Genomic DNA, 15,911 nt, shown 5'->3' with positions numbered 1-15,911 from the left:
ATCACTTCTTCCAACGTGCACAGGAAAAGCGTGTCACAATGATGGTGGACCGTCACATTAAAATCCTCCTTAAATCTTTATTATTTATTTATAACAAAATTATCTGATCACACTTCTCAGTTATTACTATCACAGGAATACATTTAATTTTTTAAAATTATTATTCTTATTTAGTGGAAATATTACTGATTATTTGTCCTTATTTGTGTTGAGATCAAAAAAATGTGCGCTTCCACCACTTCCGGTTCATCATCTGATCCTGGATTGGTTGAACCTCAGAGAAGCTGCGTGTGATCAGATCGAGTGTCAAACTCGAGTTGGTGGAGGCGTACAGGAAGTTACAATAATTTCAAAACAACAGTATTAAAAAGATAAATCAACCAGTGGATTTTAATGATTTATAACACCTGGCACCTTCTTTTTGCAGTGTTTCTGTTTTTGACACAAATTTAACTATCACTTTTATTATAAATGACACAAACACATCTGTGACGTCCTATTATGCTTAGAAATCACATAAAACAAGTGTATGTTGGCATAGAGCAGGCTGCGAATATTTCCTATTGCTAGCTCAGGCTTCAATCCAGGTTACAATTGTGTAAAACCCTATATCCCTGGTTTCCTCCCACAGTTCCACTTCAAACTGGAGGGAATTTTGGACTAGAATCCAGGATTGAGGAACCAGGAACAGGTCACTTTGGACTTCAAAGTGTGATTGGGAACTTTGAACAATGGAGGGCAGCATCATACAACTCTTAGTGCTGGAATTTATTGAAAGAAGAGGTTTCAAGCGACCTGTTGGATAGTTGTGCAATTAATACGGATAGAAATTCCATTTAATCAAAAAAATACATTAAAATAAATAAACATTAAGACAACATTAAATAAAAAACATAGTGTCTACTAGAAAATGATTTAGTAATTTTTATCTTAGGGTCTATTTATCTATAATATTGTACGTTTTTTGATTCACAGTACCAACTGAAAAGCACAATAAAGATGGGCGGGGACTCTATACATTGGATTTATTGGCAACGTGTATGTGTAACGTTGCCAACATTACATCAAAGGCATGAAACGGTACTTTGACGACTTTGATGTCAAAGAAGTTATCAAAGGACGCTTGCCTTATATATAAACAACCCCGTCAAGAAAACCGTTGGACAGTTTGACGAGAGAAGAGAGACGTTATTTGCATTTGCTCGCGCTTTTATTGTCGTCAGCGCTGTGTATTTAGAGTCGGTGCTTTCATTTAAGTTTGAAAGTCCTGACCCTCCAGGTCTGAGAGGCAATACTCGACTTTTGTTGTGAAAGACCAAACAGGAAGTGTTGTCGTCGTCGTCACTACTGTGTCAGTCAGTGTCGGTACTCGGCCCCAGGTAACGGCTCCCGTGGTGAAGGCAGGAACCCAGACGGGATTATCAGCGGCAGACACCTGAGCCCCGTACCCGCCTCCAGGTCACCTGCAGCGGGCGGAGCGCCGCGACGGTTCCACCTGCGGACCGACGTGAGGAGAGAGAGCGGTGAGTCGTCGTCTCCATCCGTGCAGTCCGCTCGTCGTTGACAGCTCCCGTTATCCACACTAGCCACCGGGCGGTTGTAGTCCGTTGGTCCGGAGAAATACGGGGTTATCTCCGGTTCACTCGGCGGTGCGTTAAATATTTACACGGCGCGGTTGTTCGCAAAGATGGGGAAACATGGTTGAATGAGGCCCGTGGTGGTGATTTGATGGCTGAGCGGCTGAGGTCCATGTTATGGCTCAGTGTTTGCCCTGTGGCCTCTTGGCTACAGGCTTTACTGTCAGCCGCCTAATGTCCAGCCGGCATTTAACGATATCAAAATATCACGATACGATACGGTACCTATTACGATGTCGTGATAGCGTTTTAACTGCAGCTGAATAGACTAGAATAGAAAATAATGCCTTTTTTTGATATTGTACAAGGTAAACAAATTGATTGTGCTATTATAATGTCCTCCACAGTCAAATATTTATGTTTTTTGTAATAGTATCACAATATTTATTGCGATATTGTGGATCCCTGTCCACAGTAGGATAATTATTTCAATACTGTGCTATTATTGACCGTTCAATATATATATATATCTATATATCTATATATATATATATATATATATATATATATAGTGATAGTATCCACAGTACAGTATCTTTTTTTCTCTATATTTTGGTAGTATTGATGTTGCGATAGTTATAATAGTACAATGTTTATTAAGATATTGCTGTGTTGTGATACTATGAACGGTGCAGTGTTTTTTGAGGTATTGTGCTTTGATTGAGGATTCAGTCTTGATTGTGTTATTGTGATAGTCTACACAGTACGATATCTATTGCGATACTGTGCTATTATTGATGATATTGTGTATTCACAGTATAATATATTTTTGCAATATTTTGATTGTTTTGATGGTACAGTATTTGTTGTAAAGTTGTAATAGTCATAATGGTACAATGTTTATTAATATATAGTGACAGTATTGCCGGTCCAATATTTATTGCGATATTGTGAGTGATCGTATGCATGGATTAATATTGCAGTTTTATTTGATCCATTGCTTTTCAAGGCCACAGTGGTCAGTTCTAAATTTGTTCAGACATGTGTCAGAAAATCATCGGAATTATTTATTAAACCACCAAATAAACAATTTTCTGCAACTCGTTTATTAGTAAAATTTACAACTGTGTGCCGCTCTTCTTGGTTAGCTACCAAAAAAACGCTCATCACCTTGCACGACCTAACTCAGCTTGCGTAAAGAAAAGTAGTGTGAGGTAGCGAAAAGTACAGCATTCATTGCGATATTGTGATAGTATACATGATATTTACTTCAAACTATGGCTTACGTGATTCAGACAAGTTAGCTTACTGTTTTTATATGATATGCCATGTTTGTAGTCGAGCTGGCATATGCAAACTGTTGCTGGCAAACTTTGCATTTGACTTTTTTAACGCCATCTATTTTTGTAAAATGCTGCCTTTGACTGCCTTTGACATGGATGTTAGAGGAGGACTGACTGTAGCCTAAAATGAAACGCTCAAAATTAAATAAAACCACCGGACGTTCTTTAATCTTTCTGTCTCCTGTGGGTTCGGCTAATCCAAAATACTGAAAGACACGCTGTTACCTGTGGAACAGGGGTGCTCTGAAAACACCCCCATTAGCTCTTGGTACATTCCTCCAGATGAAATCAAATTAACCATAGACTGTATGAAATTAACACGGCAAAAAGTCAACTTATCAGAATTTGAGTCAAACCGGAACATATGGACTCATAAAAAGACCAGTCGACCGGGACTTTACAGCCCTAGTCTACGTGACGTTAAATGTCATGGTCTGCGTCACGGTCCATTAGGTGGCGTGGTGCACTCTTGGTTTGGTCAAAAAAAGACTCCCCATTGCGGCAGAAGTTAGACGTAATGTAACATTTGTTCTGGCGATATCATAAAACTCACAACATCGTTACATCTGTTACTTGTGTTGGCCAGAGGCGGTGCTGTTGTTGCTGTTGTTGTTGTGTATTTTGTTTCCTATGATAGCTTCATAATAATAATACTGTGACGTTCTCACGCAGGCATCTTTATACGGCTGCAGCGTCGTCCATCTTCACAGCTCCATCCGCATGAGGAGGTGTTGGAGGTAACCGAGGCTCCTCACGTACAGAGATGCTGAAACATCTACGCTCGCTTTGGGATTGTCCAAACCTTGTGTTGGAGTTGAGGTGGACTCGTTTAATGTGGCATTAGATGGACTTTTTTTGGAAATCAGCAGATAGTGCTAGATCCTTGCTCCGGGGGAAACCTTCAGTATCCAATTATTGTGATGTAATGATGATGGGCGTCACCGTCGCATCGTTCCTCAGGACTCCTATAATCTAACAGAAGCTTTTTTTGGTTCAGAGTAACTGAAGTGTGGAGGTCACCCAGCACCATGGACTACCACAGCGAGTGCTGCTTCTGCGATGCAGATGATATTCACGGCGGTCCAGATGAGCCGCCACTTCACAGCGTCCACGCGCCCAACCGCATCCGACCGTCCTCGTACCGAGCCCTGAGGAGCGCCGTGTCCAGCCTGGCCCGTATCGACGACTTCTTCTGCGAGAAGATTGGTTCGGGCTTCTTCTCAGAGGTCTTCAAGGTACGTGGACTTGTCTGATGAAGAACATGTTTTTTTAACTCAAACTTCTGGTAGAGTTTGCTGTTCACGTATGACGGATGCAGCGGGAGATTATCTTGGTTGGACAGATTGATGTGATAGTGTTTTCCAAAACTTGAAAGTTTGGGAGCATTTTTACCAAAATAATAATTTACATCATTATTCTCATTTTCATTGGAGAAACATTTAAAGTGATTAGTGTGTGATATTTGTGCAGCACTGTGAGAAACACATATGTTCTCTTCAGTGTGTAGAATGAGATGTGTATAGATCCGGACAATAATTCATCTAAAATGATATTTCGACACATATTTTGGCTTTAACAGATATTGCGCCTCCTGCGATTTGAAAATTGCTGTACGCCGTATTGCGATTACTATACAATTTTGAATAATTGTTCAGCCCCGTTCCAGAGTCTCTTGTTTTGTTCACGCTCAAAAATGATTCAGTTTTAGTGATTTCTTTATCACATGGAGCAAAGAAAAAAAGAAAATATTCACATTTAAGAAATTGAAAAATCTAAAAACGTCTTTTAATTATAAAAAACCCTCGAAACAAATAATCGATTAATCGTTGCAGCCCTAAATGACTCATCATTTCCAATCCATTGTTTAGTCAATTAAACAGTTATAATGATAAATAATACAAAACAATTGCTTCACAAGTTTCTGAGAACAAAAATTCATACTCTGTAACAAATACACAAACACACATCTGATTCCTAGCTGATTTATTTCTATTTTCTGTCCTGCGTTGACCTTCGTGTTTCATATCTGATTTGATTTGATTTCTCACATATTCATTTATATGATCGTGTGTACGTATACGTGCGTGCAGACGGTCAGCCGCCGCTTCAGTAAATGGCTCCGTGGATTTGTTGTGGATCAGAGCGAGTGATGGGGAAGTCCAGAAAGCCTATTAGTGCCCCACTATTAATACACACACACACACACACACACACTTGCAGGTCGAGACATCGGCTAAACTCTTTGTCACTGACCTGTCGAACGTGGACATAGATCTGCTTCAGCTGCCTGAGACCAGGTTGTGCTCACTGTTAGTGCCCCCTGTTGGACTACACGCTAATTACTTCAGATGCTGTGCTTCCAAGCTGGAACTTGAAGGGTTTTCACGGAGGCTTTTCTTTGAAGTGTAGGTCATTAATTCTGTGTTTCCAGCTTGTGTTTGGACGGAGAACATAACCGCCACTGTACCAAACCAAACCAAACCAAACCATTCCGCCATGTCCCACTGTGTTTGTCGTGCAGGTGCAGCATCGGATCACCGGGCAGGTGATGGCGCTGAAGATGAACAAGCTGGCGAGCAACAAGGCGAACATGCTACGAGAGGTTCAGCTCCTGAACAGACTCTGCCACCCCAACATTCTCAGGTACACGTACGTCAAAGTCTGTAGAGATACAGAGGTCTCAAACCCGTGGTCCGTGGGCCACACGCGGCTCCCCTGAAATCAATTTAAATGCTATATAAAGTTAGAATGATTTACATTAGGGCCCAAGCACGAATGTACCAGGACCAACGGCTCGTGGTGAGTGTGTCAGGTTTACTGGGAATTTTTGACACGAGAGAAAGTGGCAAAATTAAAATGCGCTAAATGCTACATTTAAAAAAATGTTTCTATCGTGTCTAAGTCGCACATAGTTGTTCCAGTTTTAACTTTAACGTAAACAGAACTACATGAAACTTCTCACAGGTCAGCGAGGGCCTACCATGAATGGGTGCAGTCCTGGTTTCTGTCTTTTTTTTTGTTGTTATTTATCGATGCATTTTGCATCATAATTGTGTGTTTTTTCTGAAGCCGAGAATGTTGCATCGTTATCTCGTGATAACGACTTATTATCTCCTAATCTCCACATAATAGAAAGACTTTTGTTTCCGTGGAATCACTGCGCTGGTTAACGTGATTGTCCTGACTTCATCCTCTGTCTGGTCCAGCTGTGTCCCAGGGAGGTGAAAATGTCAGATCACATTATTGATCAACGCACCAGGATGTACTTCAGTCAAGGTCTAACACAGGCAGAAACTGCACTGTGCCTTTCTGTTAGAGACCGAATTCAGATTAGTCGTCATCGTTTAAGCAGAAGACTGGCCCGGTTACAACTCCACAGGCGACGGTTAAGTGATCCTGCTGAGATTGTTAACTTCATCAACAACCAGATAAGAGGAGCGGGTCGTCTTCATGGTGACGGATGATGCAGATTGGCTGGACTGCGCGTTACTCGAGACGTGGTTCACGAGGAGGTTCAGTCACATCTTGACCCAGAGGGCGTACAGCAGCGGAGAGGAACGAGACTTCAGAGAAGATCTTATAGTGTCCAAGACCAACTCGTTAATAATGAATTTGTTATCACAAGAAAACAATCTCTGTTATATGGAGATAACGAGATAATAAGTCGTCATCACGAGATAACCGTGCTTAAAAGACGTCAAATGCAATTCCGTAAATATCCGTATAATCCGTGTAATGTCAAAACTGTATTTTTTACATATACTATTTTTGCTGATATTTCAGGACGACCGGAGCCGATAACGTTGTATGCACTTTTGTCCCGAGGGAAAAGTGCACATATGCTTGTATTCGTATCGCTTTATCGACACGAGCTTAAATGGATCGTTACATCCGCCGTCATATAATGCTAACAAACACCTGCGTGACCTGGTTTGACCTGGTTTGACCTTTCACATCAGAGACAGAATTTTTGGTAAAAGCTCAGCGTTTAACTTCTTTCAATTAAATTAAAACATAACATCAGCATATCTTCTCTTTCTCAGGTTTCTTGGGGTTTGTGTACATGAAGGTCAACTCCACGCTCTGACTGAGGTAAAGTTGGAAGAGCAGTTGCTGTGCTGCTTTGATTTGGTGCAGTAACTGTAACAGTGTCTCTCTCCTCAGTATATAAATGGAGGAAACCTGGAGCAGCTGCTGGACAGCGACCTGTACCTGTCGTGGGGCGTCAGGATCCGTCTGTCTCTGGACATCGCCCGAGGGCTGCAGTACCTGCACAGCAAGGGCGTCTTCCACAGAGACCTCACCTCCAAGGTATTGAAAATAGGCAACTTTTTCACTTCCGATACGATACACTTCCGTCTGAGATTTTATATATAATCCGACACTCGTTTTTTGGCTGATATCGGACCGATATCTGATGTCAATATCGGATCGGGACATCCCTAATTGAAAATTAATTTAAAGTTCAGTGTGGGATTTATTGAACCTACTGCCCATTAGTATGTTTATATAAGTGTATAGTCCCTTTTTTTTGTTTTTTATAGAATTATAATGAGTCATTTTCAAGTACTTTACCAAGTTACATGTTTTAAAGAAGTCCGCCATCTTTTTTCGCCATTTTTCAACGGTAGAGAAGCAAAGTCCTCTTTTACAGTTTGTAATCTGACCATTAGATGTCACTATCCTTGCACATTAGCCCTTGAATAATCATATTAGTCCTATACTTTATTGCTTTAGTAAGAGTAAATTAGTGCAAACATGTATTTAAGCCGTTCTCTTCCTCTGTAGAAAGTCAAACTCTTTGTTTTCCTGTTTCCTTTTTGTAGAACTGTCTGGTTCGCTGCGATAACGGCACGTTCACCGCCGTCGTCGGAGACTTCGGCCTGGCAGAGAAAATCCCAGATTACAGGTAAGTGTGCGCTTCATCATCTTCTGGACATCTTTGGTTATTACTTCAAACCGTGTGATGCGCATCCAGGCAGAATATTACGCTTTTACGGTTCACATTTTAATGCAGGTAAAACCAAATTTATGCTCTTCACTAAATCAAAAAATATCACTTATTATCTCACTTATTAATAGTATTATTATCTCCACTAATAATGTTCCAACTATTGAAGAGTCTCAGAATACAAATATCTTTGAATTTGGATGCATGACATACATCATGTGTCTAATCTGGTAAATAAAACAAAAAAACTTTTTTTTACAGAAACAAATCATTGAGGCAACTTTTATGTCAGTTTTAGATTCTGGAGACATTTTATACAGGCAAGCGTCAGCTACAACTCCAGAGATTTATTACAGCGACATCACTGTGACCTGGATTTCACAGTTGAATGGCCCTCGCTATCTAACAGGCGTGATAGACACTGAATTTTAGTTATTGTTAAAGTATATAATTGTATATTAACTCTTTAATATCTTTTAATGCAAGTCTCCATCGTAGACACATTCAAAGGACTGGCTCACACTGCTGGTTCCCTCCTGTTTTCCTTACTTTGCATGTAAATAAATAAATAAAATAACATTTTAAATCGTCTCCTACGACTGTACAGTAGAGTTGCACTGTGTGCTCATATTATATAAACTTTTTTATTAATGTAACAAGTCAGGGCTCAGTTTTGAGTATTAATATTTTAAAGGCTGTAACGAAGGTTAGAGCGATCATTCAAACTTAGCTGAATTTGTTGCATTCGTTTTTTGAAAATCTCGTTCATAACCAAGTAAACTGAAATCTGAAGTCACATAAATGTGGGAATTGTGTAGCGATACCCAGCTTGTTTTTGTTGTTGCTTGTTCGCAGCGATGGTTTGCTGAAGCAGCCTCTGGCCGTCGTGGGTTCTCCGTACTGGATGGCGCCCGAGGTTCTGAGGGGAGAACTGTACGACGAGAAGGTAAATGAGATGAGAAGAAAGAACGCTCTGTGTAACACATTCTGCCTCTGACGCTTGGCTGCTAATCTGGTGTGTTCAGGTGGACGTGTTTGCGTACGGTATCATCCTCTGTGAGATCATCGCCCGCATTGAAGCCGATCCTGACTTCTTACCCAGGACTGAGGTAAGAATCTGTTCATCTTCGGGCTGTAGATACGGGTTTATATATATTTGTCACAATGAACAATGAAGGATTTTTGAGTTGTTTTGTCCATAAAAGTTTAAAAATGCTTTTTCCCAAACCTCCAAAAATGATATTCTCCAATGTCTATGTAATTATTTGTGAAATCACTCAATCAATAATCGCTAGTTAAGCGCTAGTTCATTTATTGTCATAACCGACAGAGACGTGTCACTATTTTTTAAAATTTGTGGTGCGAATAATGACAGAATATATAACAATATAGAACGAAGTGGCAGCTCCTGAAAAAACAAACTGGATATCAGCAAACATTCTGTATGTTTTAGAAAATCAGCACAAACCTAAAAAAGTCTAATATTCCTTTTTATCATCATTAGAAAAACTCTGTTGTGTTAAAATGCTGTTATTTCTGTGTTTGTAGGACTTTGGTCTGGATGTGGATGCGTTCGAGAACATGGTTGGAGATTGTCCTCCTGAATTCTTCAGCCTCGCTTTCACCTGCTGTAATGTAAGTACACACACACACACACACACCTAACCGTGCCTAACCATAACCCTAAAACCTGGTCTTAACCCTGAAAAAGATCTTTACAGTTGTGAAGAGCAGAAAAAAAATGTCCTCACAAAGAGAGGTTTTACATTATTTTTTGGACACACATACACACACACAAACACCATGCTGTAGATCAGTGATTCCCAAACACTGGCTTGGGGCCCACAGATGGGACACAGGAGATTTTTTTGGCGTCCCTAAATGTAGTTTTGTGAGTTCAGATTTAAATGTTTGTTTAAATAATGTTTTTTTTAAAACAGAAAAACATCTCTTTGCTCTCACATATATTTGACATATATATATATGTATATATATGTGTATTTTACAGCTGTCTGACGCTCTAATGCCAATCTTTTTTCCCTCGTTATTGCAGATGAGTGCCGTGCGGCGTCCCACCTTCACTGACATCGTCCTCACACTGGAGAGCATGGAGACGGGAGAAGAGCCGCCGTCAAAGTCCATTGCATTGGGTGAATACAGGAATGACATGAGTTTGGCTTTTTTTGAATAAACGCCGTTGGCGCAGGATCATCAGAGCAATCGTTGGCTGTTGAGGTTCATTTTAATACTTTTTACGGTCGGGCTGTCACCGCATCTGACAAACCACGTTCAATAACTGCAGTGCACCACAGGAAGTGCTGGGGGCAGTAAAACCCATTCTCCCATTGTTTACACTGACAAACAAAACAATGAATGTAGTCAGAACTCTGAAACGTCTGCGCTTCAGTGTGGTTTTTGTTCCACAGTAAATCAGCCGAACACTCAGTACAGTTCCATTTTTAAACGTAGACATTTTGTTGCTACACAAAATACCACAGAGAGCGTCGTCGTCGTCGTCGTTCTCCTCGAGATTTTCTCCTTTTTCTTTCTAACAGAAGGTACAACAGACTCAGGAAGGAAGGTCCATTTTCAGTCAGGGATGAATAGGCCTAGTCTGCCCCCTAGTGGATTAACAGTTTAATCCTCCAATCCCGGAAAAAGAAGGCAATTGATGAACGGCACAGATTAGACATTGGTCTGCACACCGCACTCGGTGAACAGAGCCAGATGCAGCTCACTCGTGCGGCAGAACCCGGCGACTCCATGGCAACAAAGTCGCTCAGTTGGCGTCACTGCTTGTGTTTTATCAAAGACAGATTCCCTCTCTTTAGGCCCATCCGTAGAGTTGTGCTCCTGATCCGCCTGAGAGGTTTCATGTCACTCAGTTTTCCTGTTTTTGTCTCTCGCTCAGATCCGGTGTCAGCAGACGTCAGTCCGTACCGGCGCCGTAGTTCTCCCTGTCGCCTCGGCGACTCCAGCCAGCAACAACTTGGCCTGGCAAGGAGCCAGTCAGACATGTTGCCCCCGGCAATGCTGACCCCTCCCCTGCTGGGGACGCCTGCAAGGGTCAACCCCTTCTCTCTGAGGCAGGACCTGAACGGGGGGCGGTGCAAACTCCTGGACACGCCCAGCAAGTCGGTCATCTCCCTGACCTTCACGCTCCCTGCCCCACGTGACCCGTGCTCCTCCCCACACCTGCTCAGAGGGACGCAGGGGATTCGAGCTCTGCACAGGAGGTGCCAGTCGCTCCCCTGCACCCCCGAGCTCGGCCGGACGATGGCCTCACCGCCAAGAGACACAGAGACGAGGGAGGACGAGGACTTCAGAGTGGTGGGGAACGTGGAGGTGTTTGAGAAGGAGCATGAAAGGTTTCTAGAAGAAAATGTGGACATAACTGAGAGGAGAAGGTTGTTAAAGGAGGAGGATTCAGGACTTCCTGTTGAGTTAGACCTGGTTTCTCTGGAGCGCCTGGAGGAGGAAGAGGAGAACATACGTCTAACAGAACCCATGGACTGCACCAAGTCTCCAGAGGCAGCAGAGGGAAACGTGGACTCCACACCTGGAAGACCTCTGTCCACCTCCTCCTCTTTACGGACCAATGGTTGGCAACTTCCTGTCTCCAATGGACCGCCCTTCTTTCCCCCGCTACTGCGAGTGGACAACAACAACGGTTCAGGGCTTGTAATTGGACAGCAGGTGCAGCGGGGCGTGGGCGGCCGGGGTAACGGTTACAGTGGCGCCCAGTTCCTGTCCTCTGACCCCAGTGGTGGACCCGCAGAGCAGGATGATGTCATTTCCTGTCCGGGCTGCTGCCTGCTGGGTCTGAGTTTCCCCTCGATGTGCCTCCGCGGTTCAGCCGCCGTGCCCACCCCGCTACGGAGGGCCTCGTTACCGCGGCAGCGGCCCTACCGCAACCTCAACGGCACCATCACCGGTGGTGGCGCTCTGTCGTCGACAGCCGCTTCCACGGCAACCAAAGCTCTGCTGTGCCGCGGCACAAACGGTCTCGTGGTAGACGGGTCCTCGGTGCCGCGAGAGCCGGGCCGCTCCCTCCCTGAGGCGCAGACTTGAGCGAAGAACAAGAGATTTTTGGTTCTGAATGTGTGACCAACACGAGGTTAGAGTGCCACCTGGTGGACCGGAGGATTGAAAGACAGCACATCGCTGTCATGGTGAAGAAAAGTAGAGAGCAAACAGCTGATCAAACAGCTGATCCAGACAGAACATGTGGTTTGATTTACTGCAGCTGAAAAAAAGAGCAACTTTCTCCTTGTTGACCCAAACCCAAGAGTTCCCTCTGTGCTGGCTTCAAGTTTGTCCGCCATCGTGGAATAATAGTGCATGGCTCATTCAGTTAGATGAAAAGGATTCGAGACACAGGGTTTTTTGAATGAGGTTGTATGAGGAACAGACACATATTCATTACACCGCTGTCGAGATTGTGAAAATGAACTTTTATTCATCTTTACTTGAATGTTTCTCAACTTAAAATGTGTGAATTTTAATGAGCTCCTCCCGCTGCACCAAAGTCCATTGAGAAAATCAGCGATTTTACATCACAGCACACAGGAGCAGTTGATCGACTGTTGCCCCAATCACTACGTTCAAATTTAATTTTTTTTACTCAGAGGTTTAAAATCCTTTATTTGGATTCACCTAAGTGACACAAAGTTACCAAACAAGGCAGCAGTAGACCAGCGGCTCCTGTGTGGCTGCGAGCTGAAAACACAGATTTTCTCTATGGACTTTGGTGCAGCAGGAGGCGAGTCCTCAAATCCACATATTTATTATAATATTATAATATTTAGTTTATGGTTAAATTAAAGTTGAATTGTCACGTTGTCACAATCTCAACATCAAATATTTTTCATGATGGCAACACTCCACGGCCAAAATGGGAGAAAAAAAAACGTGAAGCTATAATCTGCTAAAAACTTCTTCTCGGCTCAGGAAGTCAGCGCCTCATACGACCGCCCTTCAAAAAACATTAACTATCCCTTTATTATATACCTCCTATGTATTGAAAACTTGGGTCTTATTTTTGTCGTCATGTTGGGAGCGTTACACCCACCAAGATAAAGATTAAGCTGAGATCTGTAACCATGGTAACTTAAAAACTAATGTTTCTTAAAGGAACAGTGTGTGACATTTAGGAGGGTTTATTGGCAGAAATGTAACACACTACTCGTAAGGATATTTGTTTCCGTGTGTAATCGCTTTAGGATATCAGTGATTTGGTTTCTGCCCGTTGCAGTCTACACTCTCACCATTAGATGGCACTACTTCTTACACACTGGATCTTGTAATATAAACGATAGCAGCAAACGTGACAAAGCTAAGACCCAAGTTTACTAATATGTAACATACAGTAATAAACAGGGATTTTTTTTATTTTCCTTTAATCTATTAGTACTTTTTTACTGTGGCGTGGGCAGGACATTTTATAATCCACTGTCCCTCCCTCGCTTTATGGAGGAAAATTGAAGATGTTTTTGATTAGCATGTTAGCCCTGGAGGCTGTGGTGTCTCTCTGCAGGTCCAAACACAGACCGAATGTAAAAACGTGTACGCAGTCTTTGAAGCCGTTTTTTTTTCTTCATTAATTTAAAACTAGACGACGTCTCCTGCTCCTATTGGACGTTACTCAATGTCAATCACAATCATGTGTCGCACTTTATCTAAACAGTGTTTACTGAACATTTTAACAATTGGCAGAGTCGCCCCCTGGTGGCTGTTCAGTAAATTGTTACGCTGGGAAGACGGAAGAGAAGCACAATTGATCGCAAAAATAATCAAAATCAGAATAAACAAGTGTATTATCCCAATCGAACATTTATTTTATCTGTCCAATATCTGATAAAATGATTTTTACTAGTATCGGACCGATACGATACCAAATCGTAAGACACAGCGATTATTTGATAACGATAAAAAAAAACCTGCAGTGATGCAGGAATTCACTGGCCCCAAATTCTTTGATCTCTAAAGTTTTTTTTTTTTGTCTTGAAAAGTGACGCAGGGTGCACAGTGTGTGGAGCTAACGAGATGCGTTCAACGACCCCGGTAAATGTCATCACTTTTTACAGGATCTATAAGCAGGGGTCTCACACTCAAAATTACCTGGGGGGGGCCCCATAAAGCTTCTTGTCTGGTTGATCAAGAAAAATATTTGATTCTTTTTTACTATAAAACGATTAGTCACAGAAACTGTTCGACGTTTTTATAATCAAGTGATGATGTCGTTATTATTTTTATTCATTTATTTTGCACTAAAGTGACAGTTGAGATAGAAAAAGGATGTAAAAAAGAAATTCTGATGATATTTTTCCATGTCGTGCACTAACGGAAGCTACGCCCACATTTTACACTCGCTCTGTGGTCGGACGACAGGAAACGACAGACGTGAATGTGATTTTACTTCTGAGGCTCGGTGTGACTGCTGGTTTGTAAACACGCGGCGTGCGTGAGTGCTGAGTCGGCACTTTTTCTGACTGTTTAACTGATGTGATGTAAGATACAATTCATATTTATAAAACGAATAAAGATTTACTTACCTTTATATTTATTTACACTTATTTATTGACATTTTTATAGCAGCTGACGTGTGTGTGTGTGTGTGTGTGTGTGCGCGCATGTGTGAGAGACAAACACTGATATCTTTAATTTTCAGGGATTTGAAGGGTCCTCGTCATGTGAACTATTTTATTTTGCACTTCAGTTATTTATGGGAGCGCTTTGCAGTAAAACACCAGGCTTTTATTACATTTAAAATCTGTGCTACTGGTGCTTTTATTGTTGCTTCTGGCTCAACAAACGTAGTTTCCCCTTCACTTGTATTATTTCCTCTTGTACAGATCATTCCACACACACTGTGTGTGTGTGTGTGTTTGAGTGATGAATAACCTTTTTTTTTTTTTTTTAACCCCATCATTTTGTCTCATGTTAAACAGCGGTTCTCACTTTATTTCAGTGTTTTGTTCTTCGATACATGTAGAAACTCTGCGTGAAGTAATCTGGTAATAAATAAAGACAAATATGGTTGTGCCCACTCTGTTTTCTGTTGTTTTATTATCACTCGTGCAGCATCTGTTTAATATGTGCCTGTTTTGTGTGTGTGTGGGGGGGGGTCACGATTTACAGTGAAATATTGCAATATTTTGTATGCCGATCTATCTAGTCTTGTTTTTGTTTTTTTTTAGCATATAATTTTAAACATTAAACTTTTTGTGGATTAGCATAAAAAAAAAATATTGACATTTCAGTCCACTAAATGCTAAGATGCTTGGTGGTGCCAAGTGCTCACTCTCGCTGTTGTGTGAATATATCACAATATGATTGAGCAAATACTGTACTGCAATATCGTGATAGTATTGCATTGTCATTTAAACATTGTCATAATATCGTATTGTCACGCAAATATCGTGGTAATATATTGTGAATTAAATATGATAATGTCGTATTGTAACTTAAATATCATAATAATATCGTATTGTGACTTAAATATCGTGATGATATCGCATTGTCACTTAAATATCGCGATATCGTATTGTCACTTAAATGTCATGATATCGTATTGTCACTTACATATCATGATGATATCGTATTGTCACTTAAATATCATGATGATATTGTATTGTCACTTAAATATCGTGATATCATATTGTAGCTTAAATATCGTGATGATATCGTATTGTCACTTAAATATCGTGATGATATCGTATTGTCACTTAAATATCGTGATGATATCGTATTGTCACTTAAATATCGTGATGATATCGTATTGTCACTTAAATACAGTGATAATATATCCTGACTTGATATCGTATCCTGAGTCAAATTACTATTACTATTACTAATAAATTACTATTTATTAATTTTAAATTTGCAAAAAATACATTCACATAATATGGAATTCTATAAACTACAAATGAAAGTGGAATACTAGATATCAATACCAATTAAACAGAATTAATGTTTCGTCAAGAATTAAATATATTAATTATATATGTATAAAAATATATATTTTGAGGATATGTGTTT

The 15,911-nt window shown here is 41.1% G+C and overlaps 1 protein-coding gene across 2 annotated transcripts; it reads left to right on the top strand.

Moving 5' to 3' along the window:
- Positions 1-1,137: 1,137 nt before the first annotated feature.
- On the top strand, positions 1,138-14,919 carry LOC131467056 (dual specificity testis-specific protein kinase 2-like). 2 transcript variants are annotated; one of them, XM_058640768.1, is made up of 12 exons: positions 1,138-1,523; positions 3,593-3,657; positions 3,918-4,155; positions 5,442-5,563; positions 6,964-7,012; positions 7,085-7,231; positions 7,747-7,829; positions 8,727-8,817; positions 8,897-8,980; positions 9,420-9,506; positions 9,925-10,021; positions 10,783-14,919. In XM_058640768.1, the coding sequence occupies exons 2-12, from the start codon at positions 3,641-3,643 to the stop codon at positions 11,940-11,942; spliced, it is 2,175 nt and encodes a 724-aa protein (XP_058496751.1). In that variant the 5' UTR covers positions 1,138-1,523; positions 3,593-3,640; the 3' UTR covers positions 11,943-14,919. The 2 variants fall into 2 exon arrangements, with proteins under 2 accessions (XP_058496751.1, XP_058496752.1); XM_058640769.1 differs by lacking the exon at positions 3,593-3,657.
- The last annotated feature ends 992 nt before the right edge of the window (positions 14,920-15,911 follow it).

This window comes from Solea solea, chromosome 10 (assembly GCF_958295425.1).
Source record: "Solea solea chromosome 10, fSolSol10.1, whole genome shotgun sequence".
NCBI lineage: Eukaryota > Metazoa > Chordata > Actinopteri > Pleuronectiformes > Soleidae > Solea > Solea solea.
Note: the sequence above shows the minus strand (reverse complement) of the source record. Positions and strands in the feature narration are given on the sequence as shown.